The sequence below is a fragment of the Aotus nancymaae genome, unplaced genomic scaffold, assembly GCF_030222135.1.
Source record: "Aotus nancymaae isolate 86718 unplaced genomic scaffold, 86718_ANA_hifiasm-v0.15.2.pri h1tg000011l, whole genome shotgun sequence".
Classification (NCBI taxonomy): Eukaryota; Metazoa; Chordata; class Mammalia; order Primates; family Aotidae; genus Aotus; species Aotus nancymaae.
The window spans coordinates 60,027,951-60,042,179 of NW_026988422.1; the positions used below are offsets into that span (position 1 = coordinate 60,027,951).

Consider the following 14,229-nt stretch of genomic DNA (forward strand, 5'->3'; position numbering starts at 1 on the left):
TATCTGTCTCTTCCACTAGAATAAAAGCTCCCTGAGGCCAGGGACTTCATTTTCCCTGCCAGAATGGTGTCCAGAACTTTGAGGTATCTAATAAATATTGTGAATGAATGAATGAATGGCCAGACCATGGGCTGTGATCTCTTAGTTAATGTCCTAGAATTTACACCTTCAGCGGAGCCCTCTAGGAAATGGCCGTCGGTGTCACAGCTGCCTTCACCTCTTCCTCCACCTTCTCCTCCTTGATTGTTTCTACCTCCTTTTCTCCCCTGCTTCCCAGTGCTTAGAATCCTCTCTGGCAACAGCTCCAGCCCAGCCTCTTGAAAATACACTTAATGATGGTTTTGACTTTTCTTTTTCTCAAAGCAGCAAAATCATTTGGAACCACGTGAATGAGCTGGTTTTTTGGCCACTGAGGTCCCTAACTCGGAGATGATAAATGGGGCACAGTAACCAGATGAGTATTTTGTTGTGGGCAGTAAATCTCGAATGGTCATTCCCCTTATAGAGGAGGACTCAGTATGAAGGAACAGGGACAGAGGGACCCAGGAAGTCCCTCAGAAGGGGACAAATCCAGCTGGATGTTGACATTCTGGTTGCATTGGTTTCTAAAGCAATGCCCTGAGTTCTTCTCCTCCTGTGTTAAGCCTGAGGCCTCAGAAGCTGTTTGGCAGTAGGAAGGATGGGCTTGCAGATCTTGTTTTTGGGTTTGTTCGTTTGTTTGTTTGTTTTTGAGACAGGGCCTCTCTCTGTCACTGAGGCTGGAGTGTAGTGGTGTGATCATAGCTCACTGCAGCCTTGAAACTCCTCAGCTAAAGCAATCCTCCCACCTCAGCCTCCCAAGTAGTTGGGACTGCAGGCACGCATCACTACACCACGACACCTGGCTAATGTATTTTTACTTTTGTAGAGACAGGTTCTTGCTATGTTGGCCAGGTTGGTCTCAAACTTCTGCCTTCTAGCTATCCTCCTGCTTCGGCCTCCCAAAGTGCTGGGGTTACAGGTGTGAGCCACTGTGCCCAGTTGGTTCACCGAACTGAAGAAGGCCCAGAACCTAGAGGGTGGATGAACTGATAATGGAGGTGTTTCCTTGTAACTTACCTTGGGAGGTAGTATGGGAGGTTTGTCTTGGGCATCTGAGTCCACGAGCATGATCAGAAGAGGCAGGATGCTTCCAGGGGACTTTTCGGTGAACCCAGGGTGAGACATCAGGAAGGTCAGCAAACACAACCACAAGGGAAATGGACAAACTTGGGATCTGCGCGGGCCCTGTTGTAGCCAAACCACCGTTCGGATTTAGCCCTTCTCCGTGCCGAGCCTCCCCCTGACATCCCCGTGTCTCCATGGAGACCCTGGGACCTTGGCAGTGCCCTCCACTCTGATTTCCTCTCTCCTGGGCTCAAGCCCCGCCCTGCCCTTTGGGGACCCACCTTCTCATTCCATCCTGTGCTCTTTCCTGTCTGGAAGGGCAGCGACCCAGGGTGCAGGGCCACTTCCTTGCAGTGGATGGAGTGGCTTCTGTGGGGGCTGGCCCTGCTCCTCTTTAGGTGTGCAGGTGGACTGGGGGCCCCTCATAGACCACTGCTTGCTGGGTGGCTCCCTCAGTCTGTCCACAGCACTAGCCCTTTGGCTACATTGCCGCTTCCTGCCCCAGCCCCAAGGAGCCTGGCCTCTAGGGTCCTAGGCTCTGAGCCTCCCTTGAAGTCATTGCCCCTGCTGTGCTCCTGCAGCTTATCACATGGCCATGCCAGCTCGCAGCCCAAGGCTGTTACAGTCCTCACAAATCTGTATCATAGCATCTGTATTAAATACTTCACTCCTAGAACTGTATTGCACAAATTATTGGGAAGGGTTAAAAATTGTTTGGAATTATTTGGATGTCAGTGATTCATTGACTTTAAAATAAGCTATGATTTCTTGGAAAATCTCAAGCCAACTCAAAAATTCTCACTAAAACATTCTAGGCCAGGTGTGGTGGCTCACTCCCATAATCCTAGCACTTTGGGAGGCTGAGATAGTTAATCACTTGAGGCCAGAAGTTCAAGACCAGCCTGTCCAATGTGATGAGACCCTGTCTCTACAAAAAAAAAAAAAAAAAAAAGGGCAGGCGCAGTGGCTCATGCCTGTAATCCCAGCACTTTTGGAGGCTGAGGTGGGTGGATCACAAGGTCAGGAAATCGAGACTGTCCTGGCCAACATGGTGAAACCCTGTCTCTACTAAAAATACAAAAATTAGCTGGGCATGGTGATGTGTGCCTGTAGTCCCAGCTACTTGGGAGGCTGAGGCAGGAGAATTGCTTAAACCCAGAAGGTGGAGGTTGCAGTGAGCTGAGATCATGCCACTGTACTCCAGCCTGGCAACAGAGCGAAACTGTCTTAAAAAAAAAAAAAAAGCACGGTGGCATGCACCTGTAGTCCTAGCTACTAGGGAGGCTGAGGCAAGAGTCATTTGAGCCAAGGGGTAAGGAGTTGGAGGCCCCAGGAACTTCAGGTTACAGTGAGCTATGATTGTGCCACTTCACTCCAGCCTGGGTGACAGAGTCAGGCCCTATCTTAAAAGAAGGGAAAGAAAATCTAACCTACAGTGATTTTCCAACATAAAATATTTACAAATATACCATTAATGAAGCAAGTTGACATTAGGTTGTGCTTTGTGGACATTTAATTACACATTTAAACATTTTGATCTTGCATTTTTCCTTGTCATATTTGGGGATTAAAAATGTATTTGTCTATTTCAGGCATGTTGAAGGTCTTTGGAAAAACTCAAAGGCCAGAAGCTCTGTGCCTATAGTGCCGAGTGGACAAACCTACCCTGCTCCAGCCCTGAGAAACTACAGGGGGAAGGGGCAGGAGAGAAAGTGCCGAAAAAGGAAGCATTGACTGGAGATGTCCGGGGTCTCTGAGGGTGGTGGGTGGGGTTGGGGCCGGGAGTTAGGGCTTGGTTCTGAATGGTTTTCTGATATTTAGTTCATTTAATCTGTGAAAGGGTTTTTGAACCTTGATCCCATTGCCTGGGGAGCTCTCCCTCAACTCTCCAGATACGCATTAGCTCCCTTCCTCTCTTCATTGAAGATTCTACTTAAACGTCACATTGGTTAAAACAGTGCCCCATCGGCCGAGTGCGGTGGCTTACGCCTGTAATCCCAGCACTTTGGGAGGCCGAGGCGGGCGGATCATGATGTTAGAAGTGATCCTGTGAAACCCTGTCTCTACTAAAAATAGAAAAAAACATGGTGAAACCCTGTCTCTACTAAAAATACAAAAAAAAAAAAAAAAAAAAAAAAATAGCTGAGCATGGTGGCTGGTGCCTGTAATCCCAGCTATTCGGGAGGCTGAGGCAGGAGAATTGCTTAAACCCAGGAGGCGGAGGTTATGGTGAGCAGAGCTCATGCCACTGCACTCCAGCCTGGGTGACAGAGCAAGACTCTGTCTCAAAAAAAACAGTGCCCCATCCTTGTCTAATACAAGATGTAGTGCTAAGAAGCCGCTGATGCCGTATAGACAAAGAAGCAGACTAAGAGGCTAGGGAGAGCCCCTGTTATGGATCCGTCTCTTCACTTGTGCGTGCTGTCTTGATCCGCTTCCTGAGGCCAGGGAATGTGTTTTGTTCACCAGTGTCTGGCACCTACAGGCTCTACAATAAGTGTGTGGTTGTTGGCACAATGAATGAGCAAATGAATAAATGAATCTTGGCCCTGCCTGCCTCCATCGCTGTTGGGAGACTCAGGTGAGAAAATGCACTCTTCAAAGAATAAGCTGACGTGCCATTGGCCCCAGGAGTCACAGCACATTGTCTGTTTGCAAAGGTCTTCATAGGAGTCCTTAAAATGCAGGCGGAAGCTCATCCCCAGAGATTCTGAATCAATGGGTTGGGGCAGGGCCCAGGGATCTGAATTTGACAAACTCTTTGGGTGATACTGATGCTGCATTCGCTGACAACTAGTTGTCATTTTTTAGTCATTTTGCTGAGTAGGACACATTTTGCTGAGTAGATCCACAGACTGTCTTGAACTGAAATGCAACGTGACTCTGGAGCCAGTGGTTTTAGAGCTGGGGGTTGCCCCTCTGCGTGTTTGAGGGCGGAAGAAGCTGCATAGAGCAGAACCACCAGGCTAAACCCTTTGACTTTGACTCTGGTGTCAGGACCAGAGTCTGGTATCTAAGTGCAGTCTTACTCTGACTTTCCCATTTGTTCTGTTTAGGCCAGACGTGATCCAGTGATTTGGGAGCTGCAGGCCACACAGGCTGCTCAGAGGGTAAGCTGGGTCCAGTCGGGCCAGCAGTGCCACATGGCCCATTCACACTCAGTCCAAAACCCTCGTGTCTGGGCACTGATGCAGACTATGCTGTCTTGTAGGAGTGGTCTGGGTGCCTCTAGGAGGGTAGAAATACCATATTACTGTCTGGTGACCTTGGAAAGGGGCACAGAGGTGCCAGCACTGGGAGGCTGAGCAGCCGAAGCCAGTGAGACCCACATGGAGGGAGGCAGCTAGCTTGCTCTCTTCCTGAAAGCCAGACAGAGCCTCTCAGCCTAATTTGCTTGGCAAGCAGCCTCTGAATTCTTCTAGCTCAACCACTGGGTGGGTGACCATTGACATGGGACTACGGGGTCCCGGCCGCCCAGCCCTTGGACAGACACCAGGCAGCACACAGAGCTCAGGTCACATATGCACTGGCCTGTCTTCCAGGACACAGCGTCCGGCTGCAGTTATTTATATCTGCAGTACAGACTCAGGCCCCTGAGTCAACAGGTAGGTTTGAGAGACTTCAGGTCTTGGCCCCAAAAAAGTGCACATGACCAGGTTCACAGTCACCTCAGGCTACCTGGCCCCACTCATTGACTTATGCTCATGTTCATTCTATAGCATGTAGATTCATATTCAATTCTGTCATTGTAGAATTGAATAACTCTACAATTATTCAGCCCCTTCTACGAAGACAAAAAGATAGAAAAGAGTTCCTGTCTGTCCATGAAGAACTTAACTGATAAATGATGCCCCAGGCCTGGCTCAGTGGCTCGTGCCTGTGCTCCCAGCACCTTGGGAGACTGAGGTGGAAGGGTCGCTTGAGCCCAGGAGTTTGAGACCAGCCTAAGCAACATGGCAAGATCCTGTCTGTACAAAAGTGTTTTTAAAAATTAGAGAGGTGTAGTGCTGCATGCCTGTGGTCCCAGCTCCTTCGGAGGCTGAGGCAGTGCGGGGATTGCTTGAGCCTGGGAGGTTGAGGCTGCAGTGAACCAAGATCGCACCACTGCACTCCAGCCTGGGTGACAGAGTGAGATCCTGTCTCAAAAAATAAAAATAAAAAAAAGATAAGCACTGTAGAGAGCAGTGGCAGCCCCCAGGTGCACGGAGCTGGGATGCAGCAGGCACTCGGTAAATCCGAGCAAGGGACTGGAGGAGCTAGGAGGAGAGAGTGAGAAACTGGCCAGGGGAAAGCTCCTGCAGGAAGGAAAAGGAAAAGGCATTCTACGTGAAGGGTGTGAATGTCATAAAATACCTGAGGAGTAACCGCGGCGGTGTAGAGAAGTAAGAGCACATTTCCATTGAGTGCTTCATTTCAACCAGGCATTGTTCTAAACATATTACACGCACTATCCCTTCAATCTTTGAGAAAGAGCGTATTGTTTTCACTCCCATCTTACAGTTGCACAGCCTGAGGCCCAGAGAGGCTGAGCTTAAGGCCATGCAGGTAGTAAGTGGCAGAGTCAGGTGTTAATCCACTCACCAATGGGCACTTAGCCTCCACTTCGCCATCTGTAAAATGGGAACACCTGGGCTTCCCCTGCGAGTTTCTTGGAGGGATTAAGAAAGCTGTGCATGAGTGCACATGGAATGTCTGTGAAAAGGTTACAAGATTTACAGAAAACTTGGTAACAATGGTTCCCTTTGGGGAGGCTGCCTGAGGACCAAGGATTAGGGGAGAAAGGACATATCGGTTACTGGATCTCTCATTGGGTCTCTAGTGGGTGAAAGTTAAATGACAAGCAACATAAATGGGAAGGAGTTGGAGTGGGGGTTAAGTCTTAAAGGAGAAAGAGCAGTCGAGGCTGCAGAAAGGAGGAAATTTGACTGTAGCGAACACTCTGCCTGCACCCCCAGTCCCTCTCTCTTTGGAGGGAAGGACACCATGGCGACTGGCTTCCTCCTTAATATAGTATGTCCATTTTATCTCTGCAGACTTCTCGCAGACTTGGTTTAAAGATCTCAGCTCAATACCATTAGTGTATATCTGCAGAGGGCCCTTTGTAAAATTGATTAGAAAGTGGGCTTTTGCATGTGGTGGGGGTGGGGTGGGACCTAATCGGATTTGAGCATGAGATGGTATCTAATTCCCTGCATCTAGCAACTGGCTTGGGGACCTCCCTGGGAGCCAGGGCCCCCCTAATTTGGTTTGCGAATACATTAGCCAAACAAGCTGAGGGGGCTCCTTTGGGGAGAGGGTTTTTGGGGGATGGGGATGGGAGACGGTGGGAAGGCTGAGGAAATGCAGAAGGGAAGGGTTTTCTGTGCAGGTCCTGGAGTATAAACCGTACGTGAGATTGCCAAGGGTGTGTGTTTCTGATGGTTTTGCCCCAGGCAGGAGAATGAAGCAAACTTTTAAGAGGACCAGGCCGGGTGTGGTGGCTCATGCCTATAATCCCAGCACTTTGGGAGGCCGAGGAGGGTGGATCGCTTGAGGTTAGGAATTTGAGACCAGCCTGGCCAACATGGTGAAACCCTATCTCTACTGAAAATACAAAAATTAGCCGGGCGTGGTGGCACATGCCTGTAATCCCAGCTACTCAGGAGGCTGAGACAGGAGAATCACTTGAACCCGAGAGGTGGAGGTTGCAGTGAGCCAAGTTCATGCCACTGCACTCCAGCCTGGGCGACAGAGCAAGACAGGTCACACACACACACACACACACACACACACACACACACACACACAAGGATTTGCTGCTGTATTGCTTGGCATTTATTGAGCCGTTATATGTAAATTTGTTTCATTTTTCAGTCTTTTAAAAAAAGTACTACATTCACATATGTAACAAAAAAGTCAAACACCGTGAGAGTGCAGGCAACGGCTGGTAGGGTATTTTTTCTCCTTTAATCCTTGGTTCTCTGGACAGCCTTCCTAAAAGTAACCACAGTTACCAAGTTTTCTGTGAACCTTACAATATTTTCAAAAGTTTTCCATGTGCACTCATACACAGCTTTCTTAATCCCTCTAAGAAACCTGCAGGGGAAATCTGGGCGTTCCCGTTTTACAGATGGAGAATGGAGGCACAGGTTGGTTAAGTGCCCAGTGGTGAGTGGCAGGGCCAGGATCCACATAGTGAATGTGGTCTGGCTTTATATCTTGGGGTCTTTCTGTGAAATCATATGCTCTTTTATGTGCCCTTCTCAAAAAGAGAAGGGGCTGTTCAGAGCTAAACAGCAAACATTTGAGTTTTCACTTCTCCAATTCCTTTTTTTTTTTTTTTTTAGACAAAGTCTCACTCTGTCACCCAGGCTGGAGTGCAGTGGTACCATCTAAGCTCACTGCAACCTCCACCTCCTGGGTTCAAGTGATTCCTGTGCCTCAGTCTCCTGAGTAGCTGGGATGACAGGCATGTGCCACTATGCCCGGCGAATTTTTGTATTTTTAGTACAGATGGGGTTTTGCCATGTTGACCAGGCTGGTTTTGAACTCCTGATCTTGAGTGATCTGCTCACCTCAGCTTCCCAAAGTGCTGGGATTACAGGCGTGAGCCACCACCCCCTGCCCAACTCCTTTCTTCATGGGTCCATCCGTATGCTATTGTTTTGTCCACTTACGTCCAAGCATCCTAAAAACAGGATGCAAGTCTGGGCACGGTGGCTCATACCTGTAATCCCGGCACTTTGGGAGGCCAAGGCAGGTGGATCACCTGAGGTCAGGAGTTCAAGACCAGCCTGGCCAACAGGGAGAAACCCTGTCTCTATTAAAAATACAAAAATTAGCCAAGTGTGGTGGCGGGCGCCTGTAATCCCAGCTACTCGGGAGGCTGAGGCAGGAGAATCACTTGAACTCAGGAGGTGGAGGTTGTACTCCAGCCTGGGCAATAGAGTAAGACTCCGTCTCCAAAAAAAACCAGGATGCAAACTTGCAAGGGCATCTTTACTAGGGTCTCCTTCACTTCAGTACCCCTTTATGAGAGTGAGAGGTGGAATGTGTTGAGTGAATTGTTGCCTGCTTTTTCCACATCTTGAGTTCTGCCCAGTTCCTACTGGGCACTGTGTGTGTTGCAGGGAGGAGGATGCTGGTGCCAGCACGTTCTGCAAATTGTGTGGCATTAGAACCTAGAGTCAGCATCCAGCTTCTTAGCAGACAAACACAGTATCAACCCACAGCGTTCTTTGGAGGGTGGCATGATACCATGGCATGGTACCTGGCACGTTGTAATCTCTCAATAAATAATAGCGATTATTGCTATTACTAGCTAGAGATGCTTTCATACATTGCTCATCCGCTCTGTGCAATTTGCCTCAACTATAGGAATAGTATTTTTCTGTTATTATCACACTATTACTTAATATTTAATATTTGTAAACATAATCTATATAACAAGCTAGTATTATTTTAAATACAATTAGCATAGTGCCAGGTATACAAGAGATGCTTGATAAATATGATTTCCCATTTTGTTCCCGTCTCTTTACCAATTTTAAATCAACATCTTGATTCTTCTTTATTCTTGTTGTGAATCTAATTTCTGTAAAGTGAACCAATTTGGATTCCCACTCATATTTATTGAGAACCTGCTGTTTACTTGGCATTCTGCTGTGTGCTGGGGGACACACAAAGAAGAATAGACCTCGGACTCAGCCCTCAAGGGATGAACAATCAAATCAGGGAGACTGAGAACAGGGGCATCAATTGCAATCCAAGCTGTTCACAGGGTTTGGGGCATGCTCCTGGGGGAAAGGAATAGATGAAATGGCTTCCTATGTTTTCCGTACCTCAGTTTCCCCTTCTGAGGAGTGGAGGTACTTTCCTTTCTTGTTTCCTGGTATTTGGAAGACGTGGAACAACCTGGCTGATGTGGTTTCAGTCTTGTGGGGACCTGAGCCCCTTTCTTTACCCCTCTACCTCTCCCCACCACCAAGTACCTTGTACCCCTCTCCCACCTGCCCCGGCTGGAAGCGGCAAGGTCTTGGCTCCTCCACCAGGCTGTAGACCTGGGAGCCTCCATCCTCCTTCTCCTTGCAAGCTACACCTTTTCACCAGATCTTTATGCCAACCCCAGCCTCCCTCGACAAAGGTTTTGTAGGGACCAGAATACCTCAGCTTTTGATGCAGTACTAAAAAATCCAGAATTATATAACTGCTGGATTGTGGAGTGATTATTAGCTTTGCTTAAAGATTTTCCGTTTACATCAGGATTAGCTGCGGGGTTCCTTTAAATAGCTAACTTTGCTCATGCATTTGTATTGCATAGAAAGGTGGGTGGGGAAATAAGAACAGGACTGTGAAGCAGAAGGCCGGAGCTGCAGTGGCTCAGGCCTGTAATCCAAATGACTTAGGAGACCAAGGCAGGAGGATCGCTGGAGCCCACGAGTTCAACACCGGTCTGGGCAACACAGGGAGACCCTATCTCTACAAAAAAAAATTAAATTAAATTACGTTAACTAGGCATGATGGCTCATGCCTGTAGAAAAATTTTAAAAAGAGGCCAGGCTTGGTGGCTCATGCCTGTACTCCCAGCACTTTGGAAGGCCAAGGCGAGTGGATCACCTAAGTCAGGAGTTCAAGACCAGTCTGGCCAACTTGTCGAAACCTTGTCTCTACTAAAAATACAAAAATTAGCTGGGCATGGTGGCATGCGCCTGTAATCCCTGCTACTTGGGAGGCTGAGGAAGAAGAATCACTTGAACCCGGGAGGTAGAGGTTGCAGCAAGCCGAGATCGCACCACTGCACTCCAGACTGCGCAACGGGAGCAAGACTCCATCTCAAAAAAAAAAAAAAAGAAAGAAAGAAAGGAAAAAAAAGGAAGTCTTGAGTTCTAAGCCAGCTGTGTGGTGACTGGTCATTTTACCTCTTGGAGCCTTGGGTCTCCTTGATGGGGAAAGTAAGTGGTGACCACCCTACCCAGACCCAACATTGCAGGAGAGGACTGTCCAGGCAGTTTGCAAAGAACTGGTTGCAGACGGTCAGGTGAGGCAAAGCTGCACCGCTGTGCTGTTGGTGTGATGAGCCTACCCCTCAAAGGGTGATGTCGAAACCCCTGCTGTTGAATCTCCTAGCTGGCCCCTGCCCACCTGTCCATCCTGGTCTCCTGACAGACCCCCACCTGCCTTCTTCCTGCGGCCCCCCACCCGCCCCCGCCACACACCTGTGTTCCAGGCTTCCCGCACCACCTCCAGTTCCTTGATTGTATATTGCTGTTCACTCTCTCTGTGATTGCACATGCAGTCTCAGAGCCCAGAACGCCATTTGCCACCCTCTCTCCTTCTTGGCCTGGCAAACACCTACTTGTCCTTCAAGACATAGCCTAGACTCCTCCTCCAGGAAGCCTTCCCTGAATCCCTTCCCCTAAAGAAGGTTAGACACCTCTTCTCTGCACTCCCAGGGTCCCATGAATATGTGTGTGTGACCCTATCATGTTGCTTTGGGATACTTCATTGTCCCGTGACTTTATGGTCATTGATGACTTATTTGTACACGTGCAGCAGGTGTTTTCTCCCAACACACATGCAGCAGGGGCGGCTCCCGGGTTTCTTCATCTGTAAAACAAGATCATAATAGTTCTGACCCCATAGGGCTGCTGTGAACAGGAAGCGAGGTAATCTGTGTGTTGCACTGAGCGTGGTGTGTGGACGCAGTGCCTTCTGGGTCTGGTGGCGGTTTGCATTTCGGAGTGCCCTGAGCTCCGCCCCCGCGGTTCCTTTCCAGCTCAGTCCCCTGTGTTGCTGAGCTTGCCGTCTCTGCCTCTTCTTCACTTGCTCCGGTGACCTGTCTCAGTTCCCCACTCCCCAGTCAGCACAGAAATAATCCAATTTGACTTGATTATTAGTCATTACTTTCTGCTGCTGTTTTTGTTCAAAAAACAAAATAAAATAAACCAAACTATTCTAGATTTAATTGAGTTGATTGATTAGCACAATCGCTGATTAGAAAAAGATGCTCTGTAACCCTCTCCTCCCCCAGCGCCTTTTCCCAGAGAGGCCCCAGGTGGACTGCCCGTGGCCTGGAGGTGTAGTGGCCTGTGGTGGCTCTGTGGGCTAGAAGCCTGGCCCTCCCTGGCCTAGTGACCAAAGGCAAGTCCCCGACCCTCTCGGGGTCTCATCTGTAAAAAGAGGATTGAAGCAAATGAGCCTCCGAATCCCTCCACCTTTAAATGCTATGAAAACTCTACCTCTGAGTGCCCCCAGCCTTGGTTTGTGAGTCACTCATCCGTTCAACATCACAGCTACCTCTGGGCCATCACTTATGAGGGTGCTGTGGGGACCCGGATGTGAGCAAGTCCAGAGTCTTGCCTTCTGGGAGCTGGTGGGGTGGGGTTGGGGGCTGGCAAGATGCAAACTCTCGAATTTCTAACTTAGTATGTTCCAAGGTCAGGGGAGTTTCAGGGGGTGGTACCTAATTCGGAACAGTTGTAGAGGGGGTGACACTTGGATTCAGCCTGAAACAAAACTCCTTGAACCAACTTTGGGAGTGTGGAGAGTGACCTTTATAGAAGCCACCTTTATGTGCTAACTACAAAAAACTGTGTTAAATTTTTTTATATTAAATAGAGATGGGAAGGCTGAGCATGGTGGTTCACACCTGTAATCCCAGCACTTTGGGAGGCCGAGGCAGGTGGATTGCCTGAGATCAGGAGTTCGAGACCAGCCTGACCAATATGATGAAACCCTGTCTCTACTGAAAACACAAAAATTAGCTGGGTATGGTGGTGCACACCTGTAATCCCGGCTACTGGGGAGGCTGAGGCAGAAGAATTGCTTGAACCTGGAAGGCAGAGGTTGGCGTGAGCCGAGATCACGCCACTGCACTCCAGCCTGGGTGACAGAGCGAGACTCTGTCTCATAAATAATTAAATAAGTGAATAAATAGAGATGGGGATCTCACTATGTTGCCCAGGCTCGTCTCAAACTCTTGGGCTCAAATGCTGCTCCTGTTTCACCTCCCAAAGTTCTAGGATTACAGGCATGAGCCATGGCGCCTGATAAGCACTTTGGTTTCATTTTCTTTTTAATCCTCACAGCAACCCTCTAAGTAAAGGGATATGACATCACTTTTATAGTCAAAACACCCAAAGCTCAGAGAGGCTAAGTGGCTTGCCTACAGTCACACAGCAAGCAAGGGAGAAGTAGACTTTGAACGACGTCAATGCTTATCCTCTTTACATAGTTTCACACCGTATTACAGTATTACATGATCTTCCATACATACCCTTTTTACATTACATAATTAGAATGATGTCCCACTTTCCCCCCCTTTTTTTGAGACAGAGTCTTGGCTCTGTCACACAGGCTGGAGTGCAGTGGTGTGATTACACCTCACTGCAACCTCCTGGCTCCTGGGATCAAGGGATCCCCCTGCCTCAGCCTTCTGAGTAGGTGGGCTATAGGCACCCACCACCATACCCAGCTAATTTTGAATTTTTGTAGAGACAGGTTTTTGCCATGTTGGCCAGGCTGGTCTCGAACTCCAGCTCAGACTACCTTTGCCTCCCAAAGTGCTGGGATTACAGGTATGTACCATTACACCCACCTCTATTTTTTTATTTATAGCATTCTCCACGCCAACCCCCGCCCCATCTCTGTTTTTTTGTTTTTCCCTTTTGTTAGCTTCATAGGTTACCATGATAGATCTGTCACAACTAAGAAATGGACCTTGGTACATTACTATGAACTAACCTCCACACTTTACTCAGATTTCGTTTGTTTTCCACTGATGTCCTTTTTCTCTTCCAGAATTCCACACTGCATTTAATTGTCATGTCTATTAAGTCTCCCTTCATCTGTGTCAGTTTTTCAGACTTCCTGTAGTTTTCATAACTTTGATAGTTTTTGTTCGTTTGCTTGTTTTGAGACGGAGTCTTGCTCTGTCACCCAGGCTGGAGTGCAGTGGCACAGTCTCAGCCAGGGGGTGACGGGTGAGTGCTCAGTGTGCTCCGTGGGACACTGCCGGGGTCTGAATACCTGGGCAAGCCTCACTGCAGGGGACAGGCAGCAGAGAGATCATTCAGAGCCAGAGGATCAGCAGGGCCATGTTATCCATGTGCACAGTTGGGGTGCCAGGGCGGTGGGGGGGTGCTGCAAGTTCTTAATTTAGAAACTTGGAAGTGATGAAATGGGAACCCCCAATACAAAGGACATGGTGGCCACTGGTCCCGGGGGTGTCTTCTAGTTCCCATTGCAACCTCCGCCTCCCAGGTTCAAGCGATTCTCGTGTCTCAGCCTCCTTAGTAGGTGGGATTACTGGTGCCTGCCACCATGCCCAGCTAATTTTTGTATTTTTAGTAGGGACAGGGTTTCGCCACGTTGGCCGCTTTGGGCTCGGTTTTTTCATTGGTGAAGTGGGTGTAACCCAAGTGCAGGTAGGTTGCCTGTCACATGTACAGTCCAACAAGAGCAAGGCCTGATATTTAAAAAGTGAATTTATTACAGAGCTAATGTAAACCCCGAAAATCTGAGACAGGTCGCAGTTAATTGAGAAAGTTTATTTTTATTTATTTAGAGACAGAGTTTTGCTCTTGTTGCCCAGGCTGGAGTGCAATGGTGCGATCTCAGCTCACTGCAACCTCTTCTTCCCAGGTTCAAGCAATTCTCCTGCCTCAGCCTCCCGAGTAGCTGGGATGACAGGCGCCCACCACCACACCTGGTTAATTTTGTATTTTTGGTAGAGATGGGGTTTCACCATGTTAGCCAGGCTGGTCTCAAAATTCTGGCTTCAAGAGATCTGCCTGCCTTGACCTCCAAACTGCTGGAATTACAGGCGTGAGCCACTGGGTCCAGCCTAATCTTGAGAGTTTTTAGAAGTGCTGGCCAGGTATTTTGCTTTTCCATTTTTCAATTATCTATTTTTATTTGGAATTGTGATGTTGAGAGTCTGTAAATTTTTTTTTTTTTTTTTTTTGAGACAAGGTCTCGTTCTGTCACCCTGCCTGTAGTGCAATGGCATGATCTCGGCTCACTACAACCTCCACCTCTCATGCTTAAATGATTCTCCTGCCTCAGCCTTCCAAATAGCTGGAACTACAAGCATACACCACTGCA

General features: G+C 48.4%; 1 protein-coding gene across 3 annotated transcripts in view; it reads left to right on the forward strand.

The window, feature by feature from the left end:
• The window catches only part of ESRRB (estrogen related receptor beta), a 187,720-nt gene that overhangs the window by 93,594 nt on the left and 79,897 nt on the right, over positions 1–14,229 (forward strand). Inside the window, exon 1 of one of the 3 annotated variants that reach the window (XM_021675017.2) lies at positions 10,005–10,162. The exons of the other annotated variants lie outside the window; for them this stretch is intronic. Within the exon in view, the coding sequence (XP_021530692.1) occupies positions 10,068–10,162 (95 nt within the window). The 5' untranslated portion in view covers positions 10,005–10,067. Of the gene's footprint in view, positions 1–10,004; positions 10,163–14,229 lie in introns of those variants that run through there. 3 annotated transcript variants of the gene reach the window in all.